This window comes from Lethenteron reissneri, chromosome 54 (assembly GCF_015708825.2).
Source record: "Lethenteron reissneri isolate LAM-NWPU_2019-01 chromosome 54, ASM1570882v1, whole genome shotgun sequence".
NCBI lineage: Eukaryota > Metazoa > Chordata > Hyperoartia > Petromyzontiformes > Petromyzontidae > Lethenteron > Lethenteron reissneri.
Window position 1 is genome coordinate 10,738,554 of NC_083832.1, and position 13,632 is coordinate 10,752,185.

At 50.2% G+C, this 13,632-nt stretch overlaps 1 protein-coding gene across 1 annotated transcript in view; it reads left to right on the top strand.

The window, feature by feature from the left end:
• The window catches only part of LOC133356476 (collagen alpha-1(XIV) chain-like), a 50,466-nt gene that overhangs the window by 18,622 nt on the left and 18,212 nt on the right, over positions 1-13,632 (top strand). The window contains exons 8-13 of the mRNA XM_061574007.1: positions 919-1,076; positions 2,358-2,487; positions 5,229-5,348; positions 5,843-6,001; positions 8,898-9,017; positions 12,169-12,315. Coding sequence (XP_061429991.1) covers positions 919-1,076; positions 2,358-2,487; positions 5,229-5,348; positions 5,843-6,001; positions 8,898-9,017; positions 12,169-12,315 — 834 coding nt within the window. The remainder of the gene's footprint in view (positions 1-918; positions 1,077-2,357; positions 2,488-5,228; positions 5,349-5,842; positions 6,002-8,897; positions 9,018-12,168; positions 12,316-13,632) is intronic.

Sequence of the window (13,632 nt, forward strand, 5' to 3'; positions counted from 1 at the left end):
CAATAATTATATTAATATTTAAACATATACAACGGCCTTTCGTCGAAAGATCGCACGGCAAATGTGCGTACAAAAGTTTCACCACTCCATGCAAAATGAGATGAATGATGGGGACCACAACAGAAAAAAATAATCTTGATTTGAAGCTTTCGTGACTGCAGGAATCCATACTCTTTGGTTCTTTCGGTAAAGTCACGTAGGTAGAAAATAAAATTCGGGGGCAACACAAAATAAATCACGACGTTTCGGGCACAACACAACAAGCTTGTGTTGCGCCAGAAACGTCGTGATTTATTTAAATTTATACCTACGTGACTTTACCGAAAGAACCAAAGAGTATTGAAAAAAAAGTTAACTGGTGCTGTACAACAACAACACAATTTGGGTGCTGAGCTCCCAAAGCTTGTCCCGTGAGTGTCTGTGACACCCTATGCGATACGTTGTCTCCTAGGTCGACTCAGCCTCAAATGAGTAGCTGGTGGTGTGTACTTAGTCATCGCCACTGGGGGAGACAACATCGCTGTCAACCCATGCGGTTTACACCGTATTCTTGTACAGGGACATTGAGTTTCCAGGTCAATACGGCATACAGCCATTTCAATACGGGCAAAAATAAAAATGTGTCTATTTGTTTGTGTTACTCCCTTGTGATGGGGACTTTGTAGGATGACCAATAATGTCTGCATTGGTCTGTAGTAAGGTAGGCAGCACTGATACGGGGTTAACAGGTAAGAGTCGAAGGCGGCCGGGCATGGTGATGGCTACCCACCTCCTCGTGTGCCATACCAGCCTTCATGGGTGCTACTCGCTAACAGCACTTGCCCCAACAGTCTTGTTAAGGCTATACGGGGGGGGGGCGGTGGTCTTTGTTTTTGTCTCCGTTTGTCTGAGTTGTACTCTGACGCTCTCCCCACGCAGCGCTCGGCGTCCAGGACCTCGTGGCTCTGCCCAGGGGGCCCAGCGCCCTGCACGTTTCTTGGACGGAGCCCGCCCCGGGCGACGTTGTGATTGGCTACCGCGTGCTGTACGTGCTGCTAGACGCGGCCGGGCAGCCAATCGCCAGCGAGCAGGGAGAGGTGAGGTCTACGAGCGGAGCGATGCGAATCAAGCATCGCTGTCAACCCATGCGGTTTAGACCGTATTGTTGTACAGGGAAATTGAGTTTTCAGGTCCATACGGCGTACAGACGTTTCAATACGGGCAAAAAATTCAAATGTGTCTGTTTGTGTTTCTCCCTTGTGATGGGACTTTGTAAGATGAACGTTGAGATTTATAAGGACACGGAGTGACTAATAAGGTCTGAATTGGTCTGTAAAATAAGGTAGGCACTGGTAAGGGGTTGACAAGTATGCGAATGCATATTTTTAAAAATAATTACAATTTGTTTTACTTTTTGCTGCATTTATCTCGATTGTGCTATCTGCTTCACTTTACTAACCCGCACTGACCAGCCTGGCGAAATACGGTCAAATATCCCTCATTGACTGCAGGGCCTGAGGAGGCCCTCATCCAGCAGTGGAGTGGCAAACTGGCTGCACACGCGCTATCGGTGTTGCGTCATCACGAGACGGAGAATCCAGTTGAAATTCTCGCAAGGGCAGCGCAAGTCTTCGTTTTGGAGAACAGCCCACGGAAGCGGATATCAAAGAGCTTCAAATCACACTTATTCCACAGAGTAGTGAGCAGCGCTTTCTCCTCACTCTGCCAGTGAGAGTAATTTTCGTCGCATGAAAGCCTTCATCTTTAGAGATGGCTTTTATCCAAATTAAGCGCTGAACCAAATTGAATGTGATTCTTTATTGGGCGGAATCCATCAACTCGCGACGCCAGAGAACCCGGCTTCGTCACAAGCCTCGTTTTGAACTCAAGAACTCAGCAATCTGAGCCACCCAAACAGCACAATTGGAATATAGTTGGAAAAAATTATAATAGTTTCTCTCACGATAATTGTGTGTGTGTGAGAAATTACGATTTACAAGGTCTGAAAATTATATGGGGATGATAGAATGTTACATTTCCGCAATCTGAGAGAAGAAAACTGTCCAATTATGAAGAAAACAAGAAAAACTTTCACCCTTTCTGGCAATAAAACAGGAGGTGTTAAAATGTTCAAACACCAAATCGAAACCTTTTGCAAGGAATCCAGTCTGCATTAACCACACGTGCTTGTCGTGAACATGCAAACAAACACCTATTCTTATTTTTTCTTAATTTAATACTGGCAAAAAGAGATAGAATAAAGATCGAATACATACGGAACGATAAAAATAAAATCTATGAATACAAACTTGATCTTGAATCGTGGCGAATCATGACCAATCATCGTCATCGCTACTGTTGTTGTGTCTTCGTCCCAGGTGGCGGTCCGTAGCGGGGAAACGACCGTGTCGTTATCCGACCTCCGACCTTCGAGCGATTACTCCGTTACCGTGGTGACGCAATACGAGGGTCACCAAGGGCAACCCATCACGGCGACCGCGCGCACGGGTAACGCAGAGCACAGCATGGCAACAACAGCCGCCGAGGTGGTAAATATCAATAAATAAATAAAGTGGTCAAGGCGAAGAGGTCATCTTGGCGACGGTTGTCGATGCAACCACACCCATCGCTTCCTTCATTCTGCCAGATCCGGCAACTGCTGCACTTGACACCAAATGTCTCACGGTTACAGTTTCATCACCGTCACCATCTGGCTTTAAGTCTTTACCTTGCTACACATTTGATATGTTAACTCTCTCAATCTTATCGCAACCACCATTTGGTTTTAGTTCTGGGTGCCTGTATGGGTATCCTACCCTCCACCATCCTGCACAACCTCCTCCTCCTCCTGATTACATCAACAGCACATGAGAGCTACATCCTATACCAGTGTTCTTCATTGCAAGGCCACTGGTGGCCCTTAGTGCGGCCACCAATGATACAAAAATGTGAAACCACCCTATCATATTTTAAACAAAAATAGGTTTTACCCTTTCTGGCAATAAACAGGTGTTAAGATGTTAAAACACCAAACTGAAACCTTTTGCAAGGAATCATGTCTGCATTAACCACATATAATTGTGGTGAACATGCAAACAAAAAAACATGCTCTGACAGTATGTGTATTGTCTTTGAAACTGATTGGTCCACACCAGAGACAGCTTTCTTTAGAGCCTCGTCTCAAACAGCGTTAGACCAGAGGACGCCAAAAGGCGAACAGCACAAAGACCATGCCACCATCAGGACATTGAGAGCTCGGGGTGAGCAGCTACATCATGGGCCGTCCCTTGCCAATATCAAAATATAAGAATATTTTGCACCCCATCATGCTGTCAAACCACAATGGTTCAAATATGTGGTGGCCCTCCTCTGAAAATTAGTGAATAACACTGCTCTAGATTAAACTCCCAAGGTGCTTTACCCTATCCTGCCATACAATAATTAGCATCCACTGTTTCCATCCGCATTCCAGAACTGTTGTGTATTCATGGGGAAATGTGCATAATGCGGTGGAGTGCGAGGGGGAGGTCAAGTTGACGCATTGCAAAAGCCGGGCGTGTCTTTGGGGAACTACACACACCAGCGATGCTGAGGGCTAGGGGCTTGTGATTTAGGCATTCTTGTTTGACCGTACCTCTTAACACCGTTGGTCAGTAAGGGTTTGTGAAAAGGACACGTGTGAAAGATGCAAGCTTGGAATAAGTTTGTTGTGTGAATCCTTTATTTTAACCGGAGATTAAATAAACCCATTGCGAACACGCTGAGAGGTGGTGACTAAACTCGATTCAACTTAGGGGAAGCCCAGGTCCGGTTCAGACAATCGCCGCTGACGTTAGCCATGGCTGGGAATTGAACTCACGTGGCTGGGTTCGCAGGATGGCACGCTAACCACTGCATCATCACTCAATAAATAACCCATGTGTACAAGCACATATGGAACAAAGATACATTTTAGTGGAACAAACATACACTTTGTGGTGACCTGGTTGTATTACATAAACGCTGAACAAACTCAAGACACGAAAGCAATGACAACGCATTCAAAGTGCACGTTTTTTATACAGGCACTGGCACAAATAAATATATCCTAATTCAAGTTCGCGTGTTGGACGGTGGCCAATGTGTGTATGTATGTGTCTGGGTGTGTGTGTGTGGGAGTGTGGGTGTGTGTGACATGTGCATGTGCAAGTGCGCTACGAACCTGGCGACCCGAGTTTGATTCCCGCTCATGGCCAACACCAGTGACAGCTATATGAACCGGTCCTGGGCCTCCCCTAGATCGACTCAACCTCGGATTAGTACCTGGTGCGGTGTGTAAACATCGCCATGGCGGCCTTCATAGGTGCTCGCTAACAGCACTTGCCCCAACAGTTTGTTAAGGCTATGCGGAGGATCTTTGTGTGTGTGTGGGTGTATGCGGTTTGTGCGGTAAAGCATGTCTCCGTTTGGCACAGTTCACACTGGTCTGCGTCAATGACTGCATTCATTTATTATCAGCATGGAATGTTAAGATTATGTGTGGCAAGAGGCGCCGTCGGCTTGCTTATTGACGCCGCAGTGATCATCATCGTGGCCAGTGCCGATTTATCCCAGTAGCAAAAGTAGCTACATATACTACGGGCCCCACACTTTCAAGGGCCCCGCGCTAAATGCTTTCAAGCTATCGATTCCGGTTCGGTGATTCTGCACTTGCTCTATTACTATAGTACTATACTGCCTTCAACTTTAATGAACGCCTGGGTGTTTAAGGTTAGCGATTTGTCGCATTATTTGGCTGTATAGAAAATTTAAAAAACACAATTACTTTACAAGTAAAACATTTGAGTTTTAATATTTACGTGTTTTTATTTATTTAGGGCCCCTTCATAGCATATGCCACAGGCCCCGCACTAGCTTCATCCGGCACTGATCGTGGCAACCGCCCTGTCCGTGTCGAAATGTCCTGACACCGAACGTTTCACACTGTTGGCAGTTAATGACAGGATAATGAGATGGCTCTCTTGTCCGTCTATTTCGGGATGGGTCGTAATGGCCGTGCCACACAGCACTGAGCCACCACCGCTGAGGTCGCGCTCCAGAAACGTGGCCGCCGCTTAATTAATTAGAATCAAACCTGCAGCACAGCATACTCATTGCCAAACTTGTCGAGTGTAACCCAGCCACCTTGTTCGTGCCCCCACGTGTGTGTGCGTGTGTGTACATACACAGGCGTGCACGGGGGAATACTTTGCCTTTGTGTCCCTTTGCAGGTGACCTGTCGGTGCAGACACGCATTAGGGTGCTCGACGAAGGCCTCTACTCGCTGAGGGTCACGTGGGACCCTCCCGCATCTCCCGTGCAGGGATATCGCCTGACGAACTCGCCGCGCGGTAAGACGCAAACGCACGCGACGTGACGCGGGTTACGCTCACGCAGAGGTCAACGTCTCCCCGTGAGAGCCTTGGAGCTGTCAGCGCGTAAGCGGCACCCTACGAAGGACGGCATGGCACACGAGGGGTGAGGGCTGGGGGGGGGGGCAGCACTGGCCCGTCTTTGTCTCCGGAGTGGTGGTGATTGTTTAACACATCGCACCGGGAACTCAATTAAGGCTGAGTTGACCCGAGGGAGGCACAGGACCGCTTCAGATATTCCGTCACTGTTCTCGGCCGTGAGTGGGAATCGAGCTCTGGTCACCGCGGTGGTCCTGCCGGCAAGACTGCCGGCTCCTGCCTTAGGAATGGTGAATTTCCATCACTTGGTGCAGGGTCGCCAAGGGAGATGAGCATCGCCCACCACTCGTGGGTTTTTGTAAAATCGCGTTTCGTTGCTTCGCACGCAGCACCCCACGTGCCCACGCCGAGTCTCACTTGCGCGTCCACAACAGACTCGCGGTTGGGACCCTCGCAAGAGATGAACCTGGCGCCTGGAGCGACGTCCCACCTGCTGGACGATCTTCGGCCGGACACGGAATACGTGGTCTCCTTGTACGCGCTCGCCACGTCGGGCAACCACGAGGCAGCGCTCACGGCATCCGGCAGGACCCGTGAGTCGTCGCGGGGGCGCATAACGGCCGTGTCGCACGACGCTGAGCCCGCCAGTGCAAACGATCACTGCTTCAAACTTGAAATGACAAAGTCTAAATTTATTTTTTTATTCCGCCAGGTAAGTCCCGCTGAGCTTACCCGAGCGAGCGCGATGGTGGCGAGATATACCTACGCTCCTATGGATGGGCGGGTGTATGGGCAAGTGTTTACGTAGGGATACGGACGTGCATGTTAATGCACGCGGACAGATGGGAGTCGGTAGCACACAGGGCTTAGCAACAACTCGCGTTTGGTGTGCTTGATGCAAACGTCATGGAAGCGAGAGAGAGGCAGATACCCGTCCACTGTAGGGAGATGTTTACTACCTCGCCTGGTATACAGGAGTTCATGGGTTCGATCCCGACCCTGACGCCTGCATGAATATGTGGAGTTTGCATCTCTCTCTCCATCGTGGTCGCGTGGATTTTTCTCTGGGTCTTTCTTTTTTTTTGTCCACATTTAGAAACAATGCACTTTAGAGTATGTGACTGCAATAAATTTGACAAGTCAAAAACGAGCTGTATAGCTCAGTGGGCCTTACCAGGTAAATAGTATTAACTAGATAATAGAGTGAAATATCTTTTTCAGAAGTGACCTGGCCACAAATGACAGCTCAAGTGGCTTATCATCACGTGGACATTTATATCAGCCAAATACTCCAAACGTGATGTTGATTCTGAATGTGGAAGGAAAAACCAGAAAACCTGGAGAAAATCCACGTGACCACGGGGAGAGAGAGAGATGCAAACTCCAAATATGCAGCAGGCGTCAGGGTCAGGATCGAACCCATGACCTCCGGTGTAAATGGTATCCCTTCCTCTCACAAACCTTTGCTTCATTGTGTTTGCACAAGGGCAAACTCACGTCAAGTTTTGGTACAAAACACAATTTCTATGCAGATGATACACAGATTTATATTAGTTTCAGTCAATCTGATATGAATCCAACTTCCACTCCGTCTTCCTGTCTGACTGTCGTTGCTGACTGGCTCGTGGCAAATTTTCTTCAAATTAATAACGCTAAAACTGAAGTTCTCTAAGTTGGAGAAAAAACCGCTTGCCTCTCAGCATCGTCAATCCACTGCACGTCTGATTGACTCTGATTTTCATATAAGTCAACAGGCAGTCAATCTTGGTTTTATTATTGACTCTAACCTCTCTTTTTCTTCTCATTTTTCTTTTATGCGCAAGACTGCTTATTTTCATCTCCGTAAAATTTGTTTTTTTTATCGTATCCGTAACTGTCTCTCCCATATGGCAGCAAAAACAATCATTCATGTATTTGTTACCTCCAGGCTAGACTATGGCAATTCTCTATTATATGGTCTTCCCTTGTCTCTCATCCAACATGTACATTATGTGAAAAATGCAGCTGCAAGTGTACCCACTCGTACCCGTAAGCGTTATTATATGACACCCTTTAACGATCGCTCCACAGAGTCACTTTCAAGATTGCACTTTTCCTGTTTTGAAAATTCTTCATGGGCTATAGCCCCCTGCCCATCTTTCCCCTCTCGTTTCAGTTTGTTCCCCCCCTCAGGTTCTCCGCTCTTCTTCACTCGGGGCTTTCTGTCCATCCCAAACATTAAACACACGCCAATTGGTGGACGAGCGTTCCCATGTGCAGCCCCCACAGTCTGCAACACTCTCCCGCTACACATCCAAAAAATCGAATCAATTAACTTATTAAAATCTGAACTCACGGCCTATTTGTTTGTCCAGGCATGAGCTGGAAAAATAGGCATCTATGCTATGGTCCTACTGGCTCGTAACTGTTTGGCCACTCCACCACCCCTCCTTTGAGGGTTCTCCAAAATCGGGTGAAATGTTGGGATTGTTGTCCAGGGTATGGAGACCGAACTGATTTATTTATTTTCAAATATTTTCTCTGTGGTGATATTTTCTTGTTACGTGTATTTTTTTCTCTCGTTATTTATGTATTCATTTTGTTGTTTTTGATTTGCTTAGTAGTGGGGTTTTTGTTTTCGTATCATCTGTGTAAGGAACTGGCTCATTGATGTGCAGCATTGTGGGATGCAATTGCACGAACGACACTCTATAAAATGTAATAATTTTTACCAAGTGAGGCAGTTAACATCTCGCTACCATGGGCGGGTATCTCTCTCTCTCTCCGTCTCTCTCTCTCTGGGTGGTTCACATTTGTATCAAGCACATCAAAAGCGAGTTGTTGCTAAGTCCTGTGCACTGCCTTGTCCCATATGTACCTTCGTACAACACTCTGCACAGTGCATAGCCTTGCTGCTCCACATCGTATGGATTAGAGGCCCTTCGAAATAGCAAGCCAATGTGCGCCATAGCCACGTTACAATTTAAATGTCTTGCAAATCAGAAGGGCACGAGGTCAAACCACAGCCAGCGGTCACCTCATGCCCACAACCCTCCCTGACACTTTTTTTAATTGTGAACAACAGCCAAATCAGACACTAGTACATCTAATCGACATAATCATTGGCTCACTAGAGCTCAAAAACTCACTCCTGCAAGACGTGCGGTGAAGTTAGTAGAAGTCCACGTGCTCGGCATGTGAAGGCCTGGAGACCAGAATCGATGACTTCACCTACAAGGTGTTCAGGGAGGCAGTTCCATATCCGGACGGTACGCATTAACGCGTACGTCCATATACCTACGTTACCACTTGCCAATTCTATTCTATTATTTCGGATTTAGCTGCGTGAAATTTCCACCTCTGGCTGTCGAGGGCCACCCATGTGAATGACCACGGGCACCGCCATACCTTGCCCTGCGTCGCCCCATCACGGCGGTCATCTCTTGAACGTTCATCTTTTGAACTTTCGCTTCTCTCCTCTCTCTCTCGTCGTCCCTGTTTGTCCCTCAGTGAGGCTGGAGGGCGTGAGGCGGCTGCTGCTGCAGAACGTGACGACCAACTCGATGAGGGCCGTGTGGGAGCCGCCGCGGGGGGCCACCGGGTATCGGCTCACCTGGGGAGCCACCGAGGGTACGGACGTAGAGGGAGAAACGGCGGCCATGGGCCGGAGTGGGGCTGGGATCGGTGAACCGGGATCGGTGAACCGGGAATGGTTCACCGGAAAAAAAAAAAGAGTCTGTGACAGGCGCAACCATAGGGAGCAGCGGGGGAGCATTTGTGCCACCCGTGGGCTCTTGAAACGGGGAGCTAGCGTTGCCCGGGACGCTTTCCTTCTCAAGCCGACGGCCTGTGTCTGCACATATCTACCGACCTACTCGCCTACCTGCCTAGCCACCTTGATACCTACATCACTAGCCATGCACCCATTCACCCACCTGTCTGCCTGGCTGCCTGCCTATCTATTCATGGACCTACCTAACTACTTACCCATTCACACACCCACCCACACAATCTACATACCTATGCATTAACGTACCCATTCGCCCAACTGCCTACCCTACCCACTTACCTTCTTCGTTAAGAAACTCAAAACATTCATAAATAACACCGCCTTAAAAGGAAGATGTAAGAAGATAGGTGCCATTTTTTGGAAAATGACCCTTTCTTCACAGCACGTGAATCACGTGACAGAGAACGTTATTAATTACCGCACGTTACCAGCCACGACGTGCGGGTGATATACTTGGAAATTGGCGACAGAAAACAATGGAACAAAAGCTGAAAATTTCCCAGGGAAGCGTGCGGCGGTGCACGCTCGGAACGACACCGAGAGACAGGAGGGGGAACCACGAGGATTACAGAATGGACGCAAGTCGGAGACGCTAGCGTCAACTGTTCAGAAATGTACGCGGGTGCTCGAGGGAGAGCGTGCACCTGGGAGGCCACGTCCACCGAGGAGATGGAGCAGTGAGATCCGCGAGGATCAGCTCGTCAACAACGTACGAACTGCACGAGCTGTGCGGACGTGCCAACGCACGCGCGTGTGCTGGTAGTGGGCTTGTGTGCTCACGCACCCCTCCATTGGACATATTCCTGAGATCAAAGGCAGCTATCGTTTAAGGATAGGGAGGAGGGGTGGGCAGGGGAGGGGGGCTTCTGCGTCTCAGGTTTTTTTGCTGATCAGCGCTTGACAAATCGTTCTCTAACATCGTAATTCCAGCCTCCACGACCTTGACAGCTGTTCCCTCTCGTGAGACACGAGCGCTGCGTTCCATCGGCGGTGGCAGGGGGGTGGTGGGGGAGCGGGCGGAAGGGGCAGATGTTTTCTCTTCTCTCCCTGCGCCCATTTGCTCCACCTGTTTGGGCCCGCTGCTGTGCCAGGCAAGCGCGTGTGCCCACGGCGTTATTTCCTGCCACCGCCCCCCTCCCACAGATTTGGCGTTGACTATACCAGGTGGCTTGGCGGCAGAGCGAGCTGCTCGGCATGGGATGAAATGGTAAAAGCCAACCGTAAGCAGCGGTGAAGTGCTGCTGTCGCCGACTCGGTGGAGAGGGTTGATGGAAGAAGAAAAATCCCCATCGACATAAACACCAACAGCAAACGGCACAACACAAATGCCATCCGGCGCAGGAGCAGCAACTCTCGCCCACAGTGCGGCCGATGCTTCCGCTCAAGGGACTGGTGCCTCTCATCCCACCGGTGGGCAGGGAAAATGCTGCTGCTCGCTGTTCTCTGCAGTGAATCGTTGTTCGCGATGGACAGCTGAAAAAAGTCGAGTCGGTAGAGTGAGCCGCCAGCGATCGGGAGGTTTGCGAATTCCAATCCCGGTTGAGGGCTGACTCGGCCCATCAAACCCAAAAGAGTCGAATGCAATTAGTAGCTTAAAACATTAGTTTTTCGTAGCCAATACTACGATGCTTATTAACTTTTTGGGTTATGACCTAATCCAAAATGAATTATCAATCGAAATGAGTACCACTTTATTCAGGAAGTCAACAGTGTATGTGTAGTGACATAGCGCCGGCTGCTGTGCAGCAGCGGCAACTGCGGTGGACAGTTTGTGCACACGCCGTCGAGCATCTACACGGCGTGCGTGCCGGCAGGGCGGAGGAACTGGGGCAAGGGTCATGGAAGACCTCATCGGGAAGCCCCTGGAACCGGCTCGTGGGTTAGAGAAGCGAGGCGTGGCCAGGGCGGAGCCAGGCCGCGCCGAGGAGGATAAAAGCAGTGGAGAGCGAGAGCTCCCGGCTGCCGATTGTGGGGAGTGGACTCGTCTCGTCGTCGCCGTCGTCTTCGCCGCCTTCGTGGCTGCCACCTTCACTAGATCATTGTGCGGCCGGAGAGTTGTTGGCTGTCTCGGTCGATGCCATCGGTGCTGCACGGTCAGGGTTGTGTCTAGGCTAGGCGACACGACTTGGGAGGAGCGAGGGCGAACCTGTGAACACCTGGAGGTGTTGAATAAAGAAGGTGCCGCCTCAAGAATCCTGTCTCTCGCTCCGTCAACACTACACGTGTATGTACGTTGAGCTTCTTAAGCAACCGTACATAGCCAACCATGCCCAAACCAGCGGAGGGACCCGCCCCTCATAATAGTAAGGTGGTAAAGTCTCCGACTGGCTCCAAGCCCTAAGCAGGAGATGATCGCCAGCGCCTCAATGCTAGCTGCAGCAGGAGATCACATCGATCTCCTGCTGCAGCGAGCAGCAGGAGATCGATGTGTTGCGTTGTTACGCCTCTGCAGCCCTCAACACGCTTGATCTTTTGTGATGCGTTGGTCGCATGTTGACTGTAAGTTGCACGCTGTTGCCATGTTCATTGCGCACTGGTCGTGCGTATGCACGTTGAACTTCTTTCGCGCCATACGTAGCCAACTGTGCTAATCGGAGGTGCGCGGGAAGGACAACAAACTAAACACAAGAAGCAGTTGTAAAGAAATTAGTTTTCAGTTGTATGTCAATGGCATGTTGATAGCGTGCTGATAGCATAGTTGTTGTATGTCAGTAACATATAGGTACCATATTGTGTGGCATTAGCACATTGGTAGGATGTTGTTTATGTGTCAGTAGCACGGTGTTAGTATGTCGGTATCATATTGGGCACAATGTTTATAGCATGTTGTTTTGTACGCGACGACGATATTGTGAGAAAGCTGTTTGTATGCCGGAATAATTTTGGCGCGGCGTGTTGTTTGCGTGTCGTATTGGCAGCATGCATCGTCACCGATTTCTTCTGCCCCTGTGTCGCTCGCTCGCTCTGCTCTGCTGCTGCTGCTGTGAGCAGGAGGGGACAGGCAGAGCGTGACCGTCGACGGCTCCTACTCCACCTTCCTCTTGCCGGGAATGAGCACCGGCAGTGAATACCAAGTGTCCATCAACCCCGTGTACGGCAGCGTGGAGGGGCCCGTGGTGACGGCGAGCGCAACCACACGTGAGTGACCTCGCGCAGCCGCCACGCACATCAAAAGACAAAGGTGCCCCCCACCCCGTGTAACCTTCACAGACTGTTGGGGCAAGTGCTGTTCGCGAGTAGCACCGGCTGAGGTCGGCACTGCACACGAGGGGATGGGTATCCAGCACCACGGCCGGATGCACACACACGCATCCCTATCGACACACACACACGAAGAAGACACGTTCAAGTTGCTCATAATACAGACCCAAATACAACCGCCATTCGCCACTAAGTGGCGGTGACGCTTGTGCCAGGCTATGTGCACGTTGAGGCCACGTGGTGTCGAACGCCCATCGGCAGGAGGTCACGGGGCAAACCCAGAAAAAAAAAAGACCCAGGTGCCATGGGTCGGCTGATTGGATGGTTGCGAAGGGCTGGTAAACCCTCCACCTTCAATTAATTACCACTAAACCACAAAAATGAAATATCCAGACCCAAATACACATACATAGATACAAGCACACCCGTAAACAATTACTTACATATACAAAGAGTCCCTCCAATAGCCTTAACACACTGTTGGGGAAAGTGGTGTTCACGAGTACCACCTACGAAGGCCGGAATGGTACACGAGGCTGAGTCGACCGAGAGGAGGCCCAGGACCAGTCCATGTAATCGCGACCTGTATTGGTGGCCGTGAGGTGGGAATCGAAGTCGGGTCGCCGGGATGGTAGCACAGCGCGCTAACCACTGCACCACCGTGTCCAGACACGCACTTGTCATGCACACCTGTGCACTCGACGCATGGTACTTTCATGATGCGGAGGACTGGAAACACTGCGCACAATGCCTGCATACAATCATACATGGAGACGTAATGATTGATCGTCATCATACGTGGAGATGCCATGAGCACACACATGCACACCCACACGCGCGCACGCACACATGGCCGGCAAGCACATGGCGCGATGCATTCTTCATTAATGAAAAGCACGGCTGGCCCCCCGAGCACATGGTCCCTGCACCGACGCTGCCGGCACGCACACGTTGCGCTCCGCACACGTTGAGCGTGGGACACGCGCTGACGCACGCTCGCGTCTGTGAGAGTGAGAGTGCGTGCGTGCACACGTGCGAGACCGGCGATGCCCACCCACGGTACGTGCACCTACGCACGGGGATGCCGTAGCGGTGAGATGTTAACTCCCTCGCCTCGTATGCGGAAGGTCGTGGGTTTGATCTCAACCCTAACGCCTGTATAATTGGAGTTAGCGTGTCTCTCTCTCTCCCCGTGGTCACCGTGGATTTTTCTCCGGGTCCCTCGGTTTTTCCCCTCCACATTTATAAACGTCA